The sequence below is a fragment of the Mustela nivalis genome (genome assembly GCF_964662115.1).
Source record: "Mustela nivalis genome assembly, chromosome: 13".
NCBI lineage: Eukaryota > Metazoa > Chordata > Mammalia > Carnivora > Mustelidae > Mustela > Mustela nivalis.
In genome coordinates this window covers 89,389,400-89,403,097 of record NC_139032.1, presented here as the reverse complement: position 1 = coordinate 89,403,097, position 13,698 = coordinate 89,389,400, and the positions used below count along the sequence as shown (strand labels likewise).

General features: G+C 63.7%; 1 protein-coding gene across 5 annotated transcripts in view; it reads right to left on the bottom strand.

Annotated features, from left to right (window-relative positions):
* Positions 1-1,456: 1,456 nt before the first annotated feature.
* NTNG2 (netrin G2) overlaps positions 1,457-13,698 on the bottom strand; it is a 65,755-nt gene continuing 53,513 nt past the window's right edge. For 4 of the 5 annotated variants that reach the window (XM_082696124.1, XM_082696126.1, XM_082696127.1 and 1 more), the window contains 4 exons: positions 12,112-12,138; positions 4,588-4,755; positions 3,013-3,147; positions 1,457-2,421 (listed from right to left, as the gene is read on the bottom strand). In XM_082696124.1, the coding sequence (XP_082552250.1) occupies positions 2,186-2,421; positions 3,013-3,147; positions 4,588-4,755; positions 12,112-12,138 (566 nt within the window). In that variant the 3' untranslated portion in view covers positions 1,457-2,185. Of the gene's footprint in view, positions 2,422-3,012; positions 3,148-4,587; positions 4,756-6,258; positions 6,355-7,839; positions 7,915-11,183; positions 11,322-12,111; positions 12,139-13,698 lie in introns of all 5 variants that reach the window. The other variant, XM_082696128.1, reaches the window with a different exon arrangement.

The following is a 13,698-nucleotide window of genomic DNA, read 5'->3' as shown; positions in this document are numbered from 1 at the left end:
AATCACATCAAGATTTATGTTTTTCTCACACATGAACAAGTGCAGAGGTTGACAAGTAGGCCTGGTGTGCTTGTCTCTGCTGGTTCCTCGGCTCCATCATCCTGGGAAGGATGCCCTCATGGCTGGGGTTGTCAGACCCAGGGGGCGGCGGTGTGGGGGGTGGGGTTTCGGGAGTTGGGGAGGCCTCTCACTTCCACTGCCTCAGCACTGGGGGAGGGGCAAAAGAGCAGGGCCAGGGCCCCAAACCCACCAACTAAAGCTTGGTGGGGAGTAGGGAGGGGAAGGGTTTTTAAGGAACTTTCTAGAAGCCCCATCCATCCCTCCTGCTTACATTTCAGTGGTCAGAACTGTGTCAGCAGCCCACTCCCATGCACAGGGAGCCCTGGGAGGCCTTATTTTCCCTGGGGTTCTGACGGTAAGGAAGGAGGTAAAGAAGCCACGGGGGCCTGACAGAGGCACTTCTTTTAACGGTTGGGAGTTGACCCCTGGTGTTGGGGTTGGGAGCTGAGAGAGGCCAGCAGCACTGGCCTTGGGCCTTGACAAGCCTTGAATCCTGTTTCATACCCAGTTGTAGCGCCTCCTCCGGCGCTGCATTGTAATCTCTTCGTTCTCAAGGCCAAGTTCTGTGGAACTGGGTCTTAGCCTTGTTTGGGGGAATTGAGGGTGGGTGGGGGAGGCAGGTCTAAACTTCCCAGCCTGGAAACAGTGGCTGCAGATTCCAGAAGGCAATTGTGGGTGGGGGCGGGTTTTGGGGGTTGCTGCAGCAGGAGCTGGGAGCCAGAACTGACCCATGGCGCTGGGAATCTTTGGGAGAAATGTGGACCTTCTGGAGAGTCAGCAGGGCGAAGTATGAGCATCCAAGGGCAGGAGAGATGCAGGGGGCGCTCCCTCGGCTCAGGGCCTGGGCGGCTGGACCCCCTTCTTCAGGGTCTCACAACTCCCAGGCTGCCCCTGGGTCCTCTTGGCCACCCCCTGTGCAATCTTTGGGAGGGAAAGGGGAAGGAGAGGGGGGTGGGCTCTGGACCCCGACTACGGATTCCAGCCCCAAGTGCTGGAAGGAGGCTACAGCAGCAGACACCGGGCCCGGGCCGGGGGTCCCACAGGTCTGAGAGACCCCTCCATCCCGCATTATAAACCACCAGTCCCCTCCCTTGGGCCTCCTAGCAATGACACCAATGTCCCCCATGTGTCTTTAAATTCAAAGACAGCTGAGGAAAAGTGCCAATAAACTTTGCATTTTTTTTTTCCCAAGGGAAAAGAGGGAGGCACCCGTCTGTGGAAGCTGCTAACGTGTGGGTCCCCCCTAAGAAGGGCTTAGCCACACCGCTGGGAGGAGGGCTGCCTGATCTCGGTCACAGAAAGGCCGGGGGAAGTGGTGGCCTTCACGGTGAAAACCTTTCTCCAAGGTGCTCTGTGAGCTCGGGTGTAGATGAACACCAAGAAAACAGGCCCAGGAGGCAGCAGTGAGCAGACTCTTTACTCGTCGGATTACACACCATCAACCACCAGCAGCGGCCCTGAGTCCTCCTTCCAGGGGACGGTTAATACAAACAAAAATAGTTTCTCTGCGAAACACAGTCTCCAGCCCTCCCAACCCTCCTTCCCAACTCCCTCCCCCAGACGGTGAGTCCCTTGGTCACCAGGCCTCACGGAGTCTGGTGGGTTGCAAAGGAAAGAAAACAAAGAAGAGTTGTAGGCAACGGGACCTCCGGTCCGCTGGCCGGTGGCAAGCCGGGGACAGGCGCAGGGGGTGTCCGCAACAGTCGCGCGCGCGAGTGTGTGTGAGTGTGTGTGTGTGTGTGTGTGTTGGGAGGCGGGACCTGGAGGTGTCGAGGTGAGCAGCGTTTCTCCCCACCCCCATCTCACCGCCAGCAAAAAAAAAAAAAAAAAAAAAAGGGTGGGGGCGGCGGGTAGTAGAAAAGAAAAAACTAAGACCCAAATCACAGGCTGCGGGGCGGCGCCCCACCGCGCCCCCTGCGGCGGGCACTGCCAGGGCGCGGCGGGGGCCGCGGGGCGCGGCGCGGGCGGGCGGGAGGACTCTGCTGAGTAGCACCTGGGAGCAGCTCGGGCCGCACCCTTCTCGCCGCCGGGCCCGGGACGCCGGGGCTCCCCCCACCCCCGAAGCCCCGAGCCCCCCCCCCGTCCCGTCCTCGGCTCCCCGGGCGCGGGGTCGTCCGGGCCGGGCTCAGCAGCCCAGGCGGGCGGCCAGCCCCAGCAGCAGCAGGCAGCCGAGCAGGGTGGCGGGGCGCGGGGCGGCCCCGGGCGCGCGGTCGCAGTCCAGGCCGCCGTCGTCCGCCGCGGGGTCGCAGCGGGGCTGCTCGCAGCGCACGCCGGTGTAGCCGCTCGGGCAGGCGCAGCGCTGGTTCTGCACGCACGTGCCGCCGTTCTGGCAGAGCAGCTGGTCGTCGTCGCACACGTTGGCTGCGGGGCAGAGGGGCAGTTAACGCGGGCGGGGCCCGTCCACCCCCTCGCTGGAGCTTCCGCGACGAAGCGCGGCGGGGCGGCGGGGGCTGCTGGAGGCTCCGGGCCCCTCGGTGCGAAACGCCCCTGCGTGCACGGCGACAGCGGCCGGGCGAGACCTGGCCTCTTTTCTCCCGCCACCGCCCGTGTCTCCCTGCTCCCGGGCCCACGGGCCTTGGGACGCCCCTGCTCTCTCCCCTCCGGAGCTTTGCACCTGCTGTTCCCTGCGCCCTTCCACCCTCCCCCGGGGCTAGCGCCCCCTCGGCCTTTCGGTCCCGCCAGGTCCTCATTTCCTCGGGCAGCCGCCCTCCCCCGCCCCGTCACAACCCCCAACCCGCCCGCTCCACCTCTGCCTCCATCTCCCTTCTCAACCAACCCCCAGTTCCGCCACCCCGTGGTTCCCACCTGGCACCCGCCCCAGATTCCTGTCGCAGCAGACCCCGCCCACAGCGGACCCCGTCCCTCGCTCCACCCACAACCGAAGCCCCGCCTCCGCAGGCACTAGCCCCGCCCCCCGCAGCAGCAGGCTCCGCCCACCGGGCGCGCACTCACGGTAGCAGCCCTGGCGCCAATAGTGCGTGGGGAGGCAGTCGTCGCACTTGGGGCCCGCTGCGCCCTCGCGGCACTCGCAGAAGCCGGTCTCGTTGCACCGGTCGTGCACGGAGCCGATCTGGTTGCAGTTACACTCTGGAAGGACACGTGCCCGGCGCGCGGTCAGGACGACCTGTGGGCGTCCTCCGCACTGACCCCCACCCGGTGCGGCCCCCATCCTCGGGCCGGCTCTCGGTAATCCCCGGGCGGTGCACCCCACACCATCGCCACGGGAGCTCACGGCTGCCCGAGGGTGCACATCTCTAGGGAAGACTGTTCTGTCTTGGTTCTTTAGCATCCGTTACCCACTCTGTTCCCCTGGCCCTGTTGCTGTGTGGCCTGGAGCAGCCCCCAGCCCTCTCTGGGCCGCGGTTTCCGTCTGTGGAACTGGAGGGAATGCTGATTCTTCCACGCTCCAAAGGGCTCCAAGATTCTTGTCAGGTGGGAAGAGCCTCATCGGAAGCAAGGCTTGCGGGGGGCAGTAGTCCGCCTCCGCATCTCCTCCCCAGGGCGGCGTGGGCGTGTGTGGGGGGGGGCAGCCCCAGAGGCCCCCAGCCTCTCCCTAGCCCCTTCCCAGTTAGTTTCCTGGGGCCTCCGCACTGGATGGGGGGCAAGTGTCCCCACTCTGGGAGGCCTTGAAGCCCAAAGCTGGCCCAGAGGAGGCAGAGAGAGGCAAGGAAAGAAGGAGGGTATGGGGAGGGGGGTGCCTCGCCCCCCACCCAGACGCCCCACCCTGTCCCTGCAGCGGGCTCCTGTGACACCGGCAGCACAATTCTGTTAGGTTCACTTTAGAGTTGATGGAATTATCTGAAAGCCAATGCCATAATTCAGACTGACAGCTCCCGCCTTGAAGGCAGCCCCTCCTCTGTGAAGTTGGCGCTGACCGGTGGGTGGACGAGGGGCTTACGGGGCTTAGGGGGCTGGGGGGGCTGGGGGCCCTAGGACTGAGCATTGGCCTCCATTGGAGACAGAGGCAGAGGTGGTGTGCAGCCCTTCCAGGCGGGCGGGTGTTGGCCGAGGCCATGTGTTTGGCCTTTCGGGATGGGCAGCCCCACCCCTGGTCCAGGGCCCCCCGCGGCTTTCTTCTCTACCCCAAAGCCAGTCCTGCAGCACACTCTGAAGAAAGCGGTCCGAGTGACCACTGGGTCCTACAAGCTGGGCCTCTGATTATAAAGCATCAGAAGAACTGCACTGGGAGAAAAGCTTCAGCCACAAAAGGGAGTTGAAAACTTTTGATCTAATCCACTTCCCCACTTTACAAGTGGGGAAACTGAGGCAGACAGCAAACTCTAGAATCAGTCTTTGACTCTAATGAGTGGTTCTCAATTTCCAATGTCTGTGGGGATGGCGGAAGGGGGAAGTTATTAATAGAGCAGATTTCAGAAACTTCTGTCCTTCCAGACGCCCAGAGGAAATGGGTCCCAGAAATCCGCCCCACGCCCCCAGGGTTCCCCAGCACCTGTTGACGCCAGGGTCTCCGGAGCCCGCCCCGCCCAGCGCCCCGCCCCTCCCCTGCGCCCCGCCCCAGCGGCTCACCGATGCACACGTTCTCGTCGTCCAGCTCGGCAGAGCCATTGCGGTAGTAGCCCAGACGGCAGTGCTGGCAGTGCTGGCCTCGCGTGTTGTGTTTGCAGCTGACACAGGTCACCACGTTTAGGAAGTCGATGTAGCTGCAGCGGTTGGAGTGGCCATAGCACTCACAGTCTGGGCCAGCCGAGCGTGAGAAACACCACGGGTCAGTGAGCCAAGGCAGACTGTGCCTTCCTGCCACCCCCTGCACCATGTATTGGGGGAAACTGAGGCACGGGGCTAGGACAGAGCAGCCCGAGGACATGCAGGGAGGCCTGACTGGCACGGGAAGGTACCACGGGCCTCCAACACTTCTGTACCATCTGGGAGGAGGCAGGCGCGCCACCTTTGAGCCAGAGGAAGGACCCGTGTGGGCCCAGCCTACAAGTTCCCACCTGGCCCTGGGGACAGGAACCCAGGGAGGGCCTGTGGACAGCACCTGCCGGGCGGGGTGCCAGAATGACGAGCTCTTGGAAGGCTGCCTGCGAGATGCCGGGTGATTGGAAGTGATTCATGCGGGGGGATGGGTCATGCGGCCGGCGCGAGCTTAGGAAGGGCAGTTGCTGGGTCCGTGGCGCTCAGCACTGCACCCCCAGGGACTCGGTGAAGGACGGACGCATGCACGGACGCTGGGTGAGATGCAACGGGCCAGGGGCTTCCTCCATGTGCTGCTTTGGAAGGTGGTTGGAAGGGAAACGCCCACCTGCTGGACCTTTTACGATCAGCCTGAGCTGTTCTGCAAGTGTGATTGGCACCAGAGGGCCTCTTCTTGCACACCCCCGAGAATGAATGTCATCTTGGGGTTTGTGCCCGGGCCATCTTGTTTCGCCTCCTGATCACCTTGGCCTGGCTTCTGACTCTTACTGCGTGCACATGGCTCCGCACTGAGGACAGCGATCCCTGTCCGTCCTGCTGTCTCCTCCAGCCTCACCACCCCACCCCAGCCCCCATCTCCCAGCACTGGGCGAGTGCTATGACTGCCAGGGCGAGGCATCCTAAAGGTGTTGGGGCTTCACTCCCTGACCCCACGAAGGCGGCCATCCCTTGGTGTCCCTCCTAAGGGGCCCAACATCCCCTTCAAAAGGAAAGCCAGTGTGGCTGCCCTTGAATGGGAAGGACGCTGGCCACCCTCCTGAGGGTGCCATCTGTGTATCTCAAGAGGACCCAACCTCCCTTTTGTGGTGGGAGAGGAAAGAAATGAGCCTCGGAGCTGTGCCAGGGAGGAGACGGCGGGCACGCCACACCTTGGGCTTCCTGGACCCTCCCCCTTCACCTGTCCCTTCCAGGTGAGCATCCAAGTGTCTCAAGGAGTAGTGGCAGTGACCCCTGCGTCCCAGCTCTTGCTTCAACCGAGACAAGCCCCTGGGCCACACCCCCCAGGGCAGCCTGGACAGACTATTTCTGGTTGCTGCTCTGCCTGCGCCGTGCCTGCCCACTGTGCTTCTGACTCATACCTGCTCTCAGCTCCCTTGGGGAGGGGCGACTGAGGGAAGAGAGGCTCAGTTTCACCTTGACCCAGCTACTCCGGGAGGTTTTCTGAACCAGGCATGGGTCCTCCGTCCCGCATCATTATTTCCAGCGGAGGTGAGGATAGAGGTGCGAGAGGAGGGCTGGTCCGGCCCGGGGCCTTCCTCTTACCTTGGAACTCTTCAATGGGCACCACTTGAGCTGATTTGGGCTTGAGCTGGAAAGGTTTGGAGGCCGGGGCAGGGGCAGCGGCGGAGGTGCCCACAGCTTGGAGAGATGAGAAATAAGCTCCTTCGTCGCCACGGTCCAGCTGCCCCGGGTGGGCTGTCCGGGCCCCGGGAAGGCCCAGCAAAGGCTTCCACCGTGCCCTGGGGATGCTCTGGGGCAGGCTTGTCACCTGCTCAGATGTGAGGGGACACAGCACATCCAGGAGCATGTGGAGAAAGCCCTGCCTTCGGTGCCCCTTCGGAGATCACTTACACACTCGGCTGGATTAATTCCCCCCCAATTCCTTTTCTAACCCCCAGCAATCCCTGACAGGGTGCAAGGTGCTTTGCTGAAACTGATTTTTTTTTTTTAAATGATCTCAGGCATCGATCGAGATCCTTAAGAGGAGATCCTCTCTTCTCCAAACTCCCGCGAGCATCACATCCAGAGAGTGGCCCTGGTGTCCAAGGCTTTGGCAACTCCCCTTCTGACGCGTCCCCCCTCTTCCAGCCAAAGTGAGTCCTTTCCTATCCCAGATTCCCTGCTCAGCGGTGTTGCGAGCCGAGCCGCAAGCCCAGACGGCGCCCGCCTTCCGCATCAGAACCCACCAGGACCTGGCCGCATGTTGGTGAGTGAGCAGGACGCTGGCCAGGCAGCAGAGAGGCCTCAGCGTCCCTCTGGGAGCCTGCGGCGCCCTAGGCGGTGCAGGGCAGGGAAGGGATGGCTCCAGGGTCTCCATCACCAGGGAGGATGCGGACGCAGGGGCCTGCAGACCCTCACCTAGTGTGGATCCAGCTCCAGAACTGCCTGCCAGCAGAGGGCGCCGAGAACCCTGCTCACTGCTCACGGAGGGGCTGGCTGTTGTCTAAGCAGGCAGTAGGACTGATGTCCAGGGAGCAGGTGAGCTGGGCTGGGAACAGCCTCCCTTCCTGGAGAGTCGGGCAAGCCCCTGTGTGCTTCCTGCGCGCGTCCGTTTCCGGCCACCAATGAGCCCACGTGCGTCTCCTCCCACTGCGGCAGGAGACTGAGGCGCCCAACGAGGTACCAGTAGCTTCTACTACGCCTCCTGCCCTGCTCACGGCCACCCCACCACCACGCCTCTGCCCTAGCTGGCCCTGCACCTGGAATGTGCTATCTTCTTCCATCTGCTCATAGCCCGCCCCTCTGTCTGGGTCTGACTTCCACCCGGCTCCTGCAGGAGTCCTGACTCTCTCTGGGCTCCAACCCTGCCCCCGGGGGTTCTGGGACCCACAGTGGCAGGACAGGGTTCCTGCTCTCAGGGCAGAGTCTCCACGCAGCTCCAAAGCCCTTGAGGGGAATGAAGGATGAATAGGCGTTGGGTCTGGTGGTATCACCCTGGGCATCTCTAAGGCGAGTTGAAGTGGGGGCAAGTAGAGCTCCAAGCCCCACCCCCAGCTCTCACGGACCCCCCGCCCCACCTGAGTCCCACCACATACACCTGCTGCCTCCACTAAAGAGGGAGGGGCCTGGGGTCTAAGGAGTTTTCAGGGGTGTCTAATGCCCGTGCAGACCCTCCCCCCATACCTTCTGCACTGGAGGGCGTCTGGGGCCAGGGGGAGCTCTCCCCAAGGGGGGCAGCGGTAGATGGCCTGATCCGCTCTTGGGGGAAAGAAAAGAAGAAACTCAGTTATGGGACAGGGTGGGGCTGGGGGGGTCCTGGAGACACACTGAGGCATCACACACCCTTAGCAGCAGCAGCAGCCCGGTAAGAAGCGGCTCTGTCTACACTGGCCAACTAGAACTGGGTCCAAATCTACTGGAGAGGCAGGGTCTACACTACTGCAGCTTATGGAGGGCACACGTGAACTTGAAGCGAGATAGGGGGACGGGGGGAGCCCGAGCATGCTTTTGGCTGCCCTTTCCTCAGCGGGCCTCCTGATTTACACGACTTCTCCACTCTCCCTATGTGTCCCTGTTCCCACCGGGGGTAGACTTGGATCCAGCTCCGTGTCTGGGCCCAGACCTCTTTGTGCTGAAGTCCCCGGCTAATGACTGCGAAGGGGGACATGTGTCATCAAACGTGTCCAGAAGGGTCCTTGGAGGCTTTCTGCCCGACACCAATGCGGGGCCCGGAGCCCCTCCGCCATCTGGCCTACCTCCCCAATCCACGGTTAGGACCCACTCTCACCAGGGACCCCAATGCGAGGCAACCCCCACTGCCATAGAGCCTACCTCTGGGACCAACGGACACAAAGCTGGGGAAGCAGGCTGGGCTGGCCAAGGCCCGCGCTGAATTTCAAAGGACAAACCCAGAGGGACAGGGGAGAAATCGGATTCTTTCCGCTTCTTAAAGGGATTACGCACGATGCCAGGTGGGGGAGAAAAAGGAAATCTACCAGCTAAAAAGTGCAGGAGACTTTCCAGCTGGGAGCCGGAGCCTTTGGACATCAAATTGACATTAATATGGTGCTCAATGAGGAGAAGAGGCTGCAGGACCCAAATTGGCAAGGGCTTAATTAGAGCCACAATAAAACCCGCCCCGAAGGCTTTTTGCTTTGGAGCCTTTCTCCTAGCACCCTCTGCGGGCGAGGATTAGGCATCTTGAGCAGTTTTTCCTGCCCCGCAGCCCCTGCCCCGCCGACAGCTTGACACTGGCAGGAGGGGGAACATCTGGGCCCGAGGTTCACAGGCGCAGCTGGACTCCGGCCAAAGGGCTGAAGCACCTGTTGGGAGGCACACGGGGGCTGGGATCTGGGGGCCAGAAAGACCCCCGGCTGGGCTCTCTGGGACATGCTCAGGTGTGCGGGAAGAGCATTCTCACAACGGCCCGTGTCGCGTGCCAGGCCAGATGGAGGACCCGTCTGCTCCTTTGGAATTGGGGAGCTGCGCGCAAGCCACGTCTTCGAGACCGCGCCAGCTCCTGGCCTCTGCGGCTGGGGGTGGCAGCGCTGGGTGGTGGGGCCCGGAAGCTGGCCTCTGCGGTCAGCCGGTCCTGAGTTTGGATCCTGCCTGGGTGCCTCTGTCACCCTGTTACCGCGAGCAGCTGCCTCTTCCTTTCTCAACAGCTTAACTGACATGCATTTACGTACCGTGAAGGGCCCTAATCCTCAGAGCTGTGAGTCAGGAGAAGTCCACACTCTGCCAGTGGGGCCGATTGTCATTCTTAGTGGGGGTCCGGGTACATGGGGCCCAGGGCACAGGCTTCCTTTGCTAAGAGGAGCGACGGCCCCCAAGACGTGGGCTGCTGGGGTCATTGTCTGTCTGCTGTGCTGGAACCACCTTCCCCTCTGAGCACTCTTGCGCCTGGCACTGGGCTCAGCTGGCAAAGCCGACCACGACCCACTGAGGGCTTGAGGAGCCCCTTTCTTGCCACTTGGGTCCTGGAGACCCTCACAACTCGAGCTCCCCTTGCCTCGGCTCACTGCCCTAGTCTTGGACTCTCTCGTCACCTCCTAGCAGTGCCGCTTTCTTACCCTAAGCTGCTTGCCCCAAATCAGAAGCAGCTCGGAAAATGGATTCAGGGTTCCTGTGTGCATGTGCGTCTCCCACCCAGACAGGCTGCTGTTCGCACGCAGACGCGGCACCCACCCGGCGAGTCTGGTCCCCGCGCGCGTCGGCTAGTCCCAGGCTCAGCACAAACCATCAGGCGGCCGGCCAGCTTCTGCCCTGGAATTGTCAGCGTGGACCCATTCTTCACCCCGAAGAAGATCCCTGGGCAGGAGGTTCCCCCGAAATCCCTGAGTCCCCCGGCTACTCCTGCCTCCTGCAAACGCCTCCCATGCGGAAGAGAGGAGGGCAGAAGTAAAAAGAGCGGGGCTGGTCACCCTCCGGGTTCCCGGGAGGCCTTAGGCAAATGGCTCTGGAACAAGGACTTTTCCAGGGCATTCAGCCAGGCTTGGAGAGGGCGGAGCCCCACTCCAGGCTGGGGGGGGGGGGCAGGGGTGGGCAGGGGGCGAGGCTGAGTGTGGATTTCATCCCCAGCTGAAGGAGGGGTCTCTGCCCATCGGAGGTGTGGCCTGCCCCTCCCCTGGTCCGTGTGCAGAGAGAGGAAGGCTCTGCCCAAACAGTGACGCGCCCCTGCCATCTCCTCTTCGCTGGGACGCCCCTTCCCAGCCAGGACCAGGAAAAATCCCCTCGGACCCACCCTCCCGGCACCCTCTGGGAAGGATGAGTCCTTTCAGACGCCCAGCATTTGCAGTGGGTGGAGACAGGTGAGCCCAGGGGGCCACCCAGCACCCCAGGCCTCGAGTATGTACCCATCCAACTTTGGAAGGGAATTAGGACCAGCGAGCAGGCGTTTCCAAGCCTGTCTGTGGCTGCAGACCCCACAGGGTGGCTGCTGTGGCTGAGGAGGGGCAGGACAGGATGCTGGCCCTGTCCCCCGCACGCAGCCCAGAAAAGCTCGGCAGGCCCATTCCTAAACCCCCGGCCCAGAGGTGCCCTTCTGCATGGCTGACCAGAGTCTCTCGCCTTCTTGGCTAACTGTACCTTGCTCACTCCCAGGGGATCTGGTGCTGAGATGTGGGGACACAGCGGGCCCTGGCGGGGGCGGGGGCAAGCCCCACGGAGCACGGAGACAGGAAATCTCCTGGGAGAGCTCCTCAGTGCCACCAGGCACCTTCCCTTCCTTGGTCCCTCTGTCCTCTCGGCCATGCTGGTCTCGGGACCCGCCTGACCAGTGCTGGGGGAGGCAGGAGGAAGAAGCATCGAGGGGCTTGAAGGGAGCCCCAGGTCCCCTCGCTCGGGCCCAGTCATGGGGGACCAGGCGCCCTCCGTCAGCCCCACACTCTCGGGCTCTAGGGTCTAATGTGCTCTAGGAGCCAAGCCGCACGGCAGACACCGACCGCAGCACACATCACACACGGGGCTGGGGACTGCGGCGGGACGTGGGGGAGAGCAGGGCAGCCGGGCTGTCCCTGAGCACCCACCTGTGGGCTGTGGGGTGCCGGGGGCCATCGGGGCCCGCCCGGTGGAAGTGGAGGGGGCGGGAGTGCTGGGGTCCCCTCTCAGGGCCACAGTGGCCACAGGGGCTCTGGGGACAGGGTCTTTCCGGGGCCTGCCGACGCCTGGCAAGAGACGAGAAAGGCAAGAGGGTGGGGAGTTGGCAGGTATGGGGCGCTGCAGAGAGGCCACTTCTGGCCTCACCGAGTGGGCCAGCATCCCCTCCGGGCTCCAGCTCCCTCTGGCACCGTCTCTGCTCCCAGGATCCCAGCAGGGAGCAGGCCACGGCGGGCTGTGGCCCCCCTCGAGCATGTCTGAAGTGTGACGTGGGCCACCGGCAGCCCCTCTGACCCTGGTGAGTCCTCTCCTGCTGACTCTCAAAGCTGGTGGCAGAGCCCATGGCGGGGCGGTCCGGGAAGCACCGTGCTCAGAGCCCGCAGCCTGCTGATGCCGCGTCAGCCCGTGGGTGCCCACGCCCCACCTCCCTCCCACAGTCTGACCCCTCCGCGAGGGCCTGCAGGCAGCAGGACCCCGGCGTCCCTGCCCCAGCCTCCCAGGCACACAGGTGCAGACTACCTGAGCCAGGCACACCCCACAGTCGGGCTGCGGGAGGGGGCACTTCTGGCCCTGGCCAGGGAGAAGGGACCCCCCTTCTTGTCCTGGAGGAGCGGGAGGCATGGGGAGTTCACCCTGGGGTTGCAGGGCCCTTTCCAAAGCAGCACTGACCAGGAAGCTCGAGGAGAGAAATGTGGGGGCGCTGGCTGAGGGCCACAGGCCCGGGGTGTGGCGGGAAAGGGGTGGCGGTGAGGGGGCTTGGGGGGGTGGGGACAGGAGGGAGCGGGAGAGGTGACGAGTGAAGGGGTGTGGTTGGAGTCATGCACTGGGGGCGCCCTCGGAGGACCGGCGCGTACTTACTGCCAACAGCAGAGCCTGCAGCAGCACCTGGGGGAGAGAAGGAGGGTCACAGGGCCTCCCGGCGAAGTGGGGGGGGGCGGTGACAGGGCTGGGAGAGGGAGGCCTGGAGACACATGCAGGACTGACCCTGTCGGCCCGGTTTCATCCTCCGCCGGCTGAGGGGGAGGGGCCCCCTTTGCCCATTTTGCAGATGGAGAAGCTGAGTCTCAGAGTTGGGACCGACCCCCAGGGGACCTGCTGGAAAGTGTCAGACACTCCACTGGGGGCAGCACGTGCACTCGTCTTTGAGGTCAGACTCTCAGGCCCTCCTGTGCAGGACCAGGAGGAGGGGTGCCTTTCTTCAGGGAGCACGGGGTGCCGGAGGACTGGAGGCCACCGCGGCCGGGGCAGGCGGGTTTCCTGGAGGCCCTGGTGGAACTGCCCTCCAGGCAGAAACCACAGTGTGTGCTTCCGTCTGCGGGAAGCGGAGATGACCGGGGACTCGCGGAGACGAGAATCGTGGCAGCTGCCGCGTGTGGCTGACACGTGCTGAGCGTGGCCCCATGCAGAACCCCACGGGGGCTCATCGGTGTCCTCACTCTACAGATCTGGGACACCGGGCTCCAGGTAAAGGGACCTGCCCAAGGCCACAGAGCTGGGAGTGGCCGGTGTCCATGCCCCGGGGGCTGAAGGTTGCCCGAGCAAAGGAGACGGGCGGGGGTGGGGTAAGAATCCTCAGTCCCAGAAGGAAGTTGCTGTGCCAGGCTTCCCTGGCGGGGCGTCCCTGAAGAACGACAGAGGACGAGGACGCCCCTCGGTGCCCTGGGAGGCCCTTCGGGGGGGTGCAGGGACGCAGGCTACGTGAGGCACAGCCTCCCCAGAGTGAGCCCAGAGGACGCCAGGGCGGCCTGGGAGGATGAGGGGCTGGACTGGGTTAGGACTGGATTCTGAGGGCCCTGGGCGGGGCACCCTGGTGGGGAAAGCCCTTTGCCTGCGGCAGGACAAGGACGGAGTAGCGGGGCCCGGACGGGAGGGGTACGGAGACCAGGTGGGGGCAGTGGAGAGGAAGGGCTAGCCTCTGGGGACCCCCACACTTGCAGCTTGGCCCCCTGGGTGTTGGTGCCATCGCCTGAGATGGGGACACGGTGGGAGAAAAATTAAGCTCGGACTTGTTTCTGCCTGTGTCTTGGGGGCTGTTTTCTCCTGTTGTCCTAGAGAAGGGGGGGTCCCAGGTGAGGAAGGGACAGGCTGAGGACACGCAGCACTGCGGGCGTCATCTCTGCTCCTGGGGATTCCAGGAGAAACCCCTCTTTCCCGGGGCAGGCGGGGACTCTGGGGAAGCAGGAACCAGCTCCAGGAGGTCCCCCAGATGAAGGGGTTTGGCCTGCCCCTGCAGGACAGGGGGGTGAGGGTCCAGAGGCAAAGCCTGGTCTGCGTGTGCGGGTGCATGTCTGCCCCCGGCGGGCTGGACAGAGGGTGGCCCCCTCGGTCCGAGCGGGTCTGGGCACCTGCCAGCGTCAGGAGACGGCAGATCCTTCCAGGAGGTGGGGCAGAGAGCAGGGGGGAGGAGGCCAGAGGGGCAGATGAAGGGAGGCAGACTGCCGGGGA